Source organism: Echinops telfairi, unplaced genomic scaffold, assembly GCF_000313985.2.
Source record: "Echinops telfairi isolate 266 unplaced genomic scaffold, ASM31398v2 ScPeMD7_655;HRSCAF=1070, whole genome shotgun sequence".
NCBI lineage: Eukaryota > Metazoa > Chordata > Mammalia > Afrosoricida > Tenrecidae > Echinops > Echinops telfairi.
This window is the reverse complement of record NW_022104553.1, coordinates 21,854,177-21,856,407: the sequence shown is the minus strand read 5'-3', so window position 1 is coordinate 21,856,407 and position 2,231 is coordinate 21,854,177. Positions and strand designations below refer to the sequence as shown.

The window sequence follows — 2,231 nt, the reverse complement described above, 5'->3', positions numbered from 1 at the left end:
CAACTTGAGGGGACATGGCTGTAGCAGGGTCCCCCTTTCCAAGGCTGTACATCTTATGAAGCTGACAGTCCCAGCCCTCTCCCACGACAAGAGTCCAGGCTGCAGGTAAGAAGCAGACATAAGGCGAAAAGTAGAAGGGTCAGTGGTAAAAGAGAGTCTAATCCAGACCTGGCTCTGCCAACTTAGGCTGGACACCTCAGGTGCAGGGGCTTGTGTGCAGGGGCTTGTCCACACGTGAGTGGCGGAGCTGGGATTCGAACCCAGGAAGTACATACCCTCCCCCCTGGTTCTTTTCTGACCTGTGGTTTCATAGAGGAGACGACAGGGTCAGCAGGGATGGAAGGAGCAGAGGGCAGTGGAGAGGGCCCTGCAGAACCTGCCCTTGACCTCCAGCTTGGTCCTTAGGCCACAGGACTGCGAGGCCCCGTGCTGCAGCTGCAGGAGCCTCTGGGCGTGCTGGCCATCGTGTGCCCGGATGAGTGGCCACTGCTTGCCTTCGTGACCTTGCTGGCCACCGCCCTAACCTACGGCAACAGCCTGGTCATGGTGCCCAGTGAGGATTATCCACTGCCTGCCCTGGAGGTGTGCCAGGTACCTATGTCCTTCCTGGGGGAAGGGGAGACAGACAGGTAGGTAGGGAAGGCTCCATGAGGCCAACTGGGCGTTTGGTTGTCCCCTACAGACCCACACACACTCCTGTTAACCTTGAGTCACTTCCATCCCTCGCTCCTTACAGACCCAACAAGCCCAGTCTCTAACCATGTTCAAGACCCTGATTCGACAACCCCACCCCCACCCCCACCCCCCGCCAGGGGAGTCCCGTGATCATGCCCCCGATATTCACCCCTCCTCCGACCACCATCACCACCTGGGGTGTCTCACCAAACCCTCCCCCAGACCTGGACTGTCCCCTTCCCCACTCCAGGAGGTCTCGGACCTGTTCCCAGCCGGCCTGGTGAACGTGCTGACGGGGAGCCACGACCATGTGACACGCTGCCTGGCCTTGCACCAGGACGCCCAGGCCCTGTGGTATTTCGGATCTGCCCAGGTACCTTCTGTCTTGCCCTCTGCAGTCTCTTAGACCTCTCTCATGTTTTTCTTTAGGGCCACGTAGCCCGGCCCCTTGAGTACTCCTACTGCTAGGGCAGGGATGGAGGTTGCGGCAACCAGGTTCCCAAGCCCTGCCCTTTGAGGACACTGGGTTCCTAATAGAGATCTTCCTAGCAACTGCCCTGAGAGCCAGCCCAGCCGAGCCCAAAGACAGACCCTCATTAGACCCAAACAACGAACTGAGGGCTGTAACCCCTGGGGTCCCACCAGTCTCGGTCTGACTCCATCGCTTTTGTGGTCTTGAATTCATTCCACATTGTCCTCCTCCAAGATCTTATAAGGTGCTGATCCCTTTCAGAGCGGTTGGTGTTGTGGCCCGCTGGGCACCATCTAGTTCTTCTGGTCTCAGGGGTGTGGAGTCTGACATTTGCCTGGCCCATTATTACACTGGACTGTCCGCATTCAGGTTCTACCAAACGGGTCAAAATAGATGCATCCGAGGCCCAAAATGTTCATGCTTGAAGCCGGAGCCCCTGCCTTGCTTCTAACTGTGGGGTTTCCCAAGGAGCCCTGGTGGTACTGTCGGGTAAATGGTGGCATACTCACCCCAAGGTTGGCAATGCCAACCCACCAGTGGCTGCGTGGGAGAAGGATAAGGGCATCTGGCCTTACAAACAGTTACCATCTCAGAAACCCTCGATAGAGTCGCTGTGAGTCAGAAGTATGGCATTACCCCTCTTGGCAGAGATAGTAAACCCGAGTGTCCATCCAAGTGACTGGCAGCTCAAAGGCAAATTAAATGCTTTTAATCCTTTATTGGGGGCTCTTCAATTAAATTCTTGATAGAGGTCACGCCGCCCGGTTCGGGGGTCCTGATTTGCTTTAATTAACACGGTTGCAGGGGGGTTGTCTAAGGACCCGCGGCAGCCTCAGACTTTGACCCTCACTCTGTACCAGTTCATCCCGGTATAGGAACCATGTAGATCAGTGGTTCTCAACCTTCCTCATACCCCAGCCCTTCCATACAGTTCCTCATGTGGTGGTGACCCCCACCCCACCAACCATAAAATTACTTTCATTGCTACATTATCACTGTCATTTTGCTACTGTTACGAATTGGACAGCCCCTGTGAAAGGGTCGTTCGACCCCCAAAGGGGTCGTGACCCACAGGTTGAGAACC

At 55.9% G+C, this 2,231-nt stretch overlaps 1 protein-coding gene across 1 annotated transcript in view; it reads left to right on the top strand.

Moving 5' to 3' along the window:
* ALDH16A1 (aldehyde dehydrogenase 16 family member A1) overlaps positions 1 to 2,231 on the top strand; it is a 17,067-nt gene that overhangs the window by 13,948 nt on the left and 888 nt on the right. The window contains exons 11-12 of the mRNA XM_045292634.1: positions 406 to 591; positions 926 to 1,048. Coding sequence (XP_045148569.1) covers positions 406 to 591; positions 926 to 1,048 — 309 coding nt within the window. The remainder of the gene's footprint in view (positions 1 to 405; positions 592 to 925; positions 1,049 to 2,231) is intronic.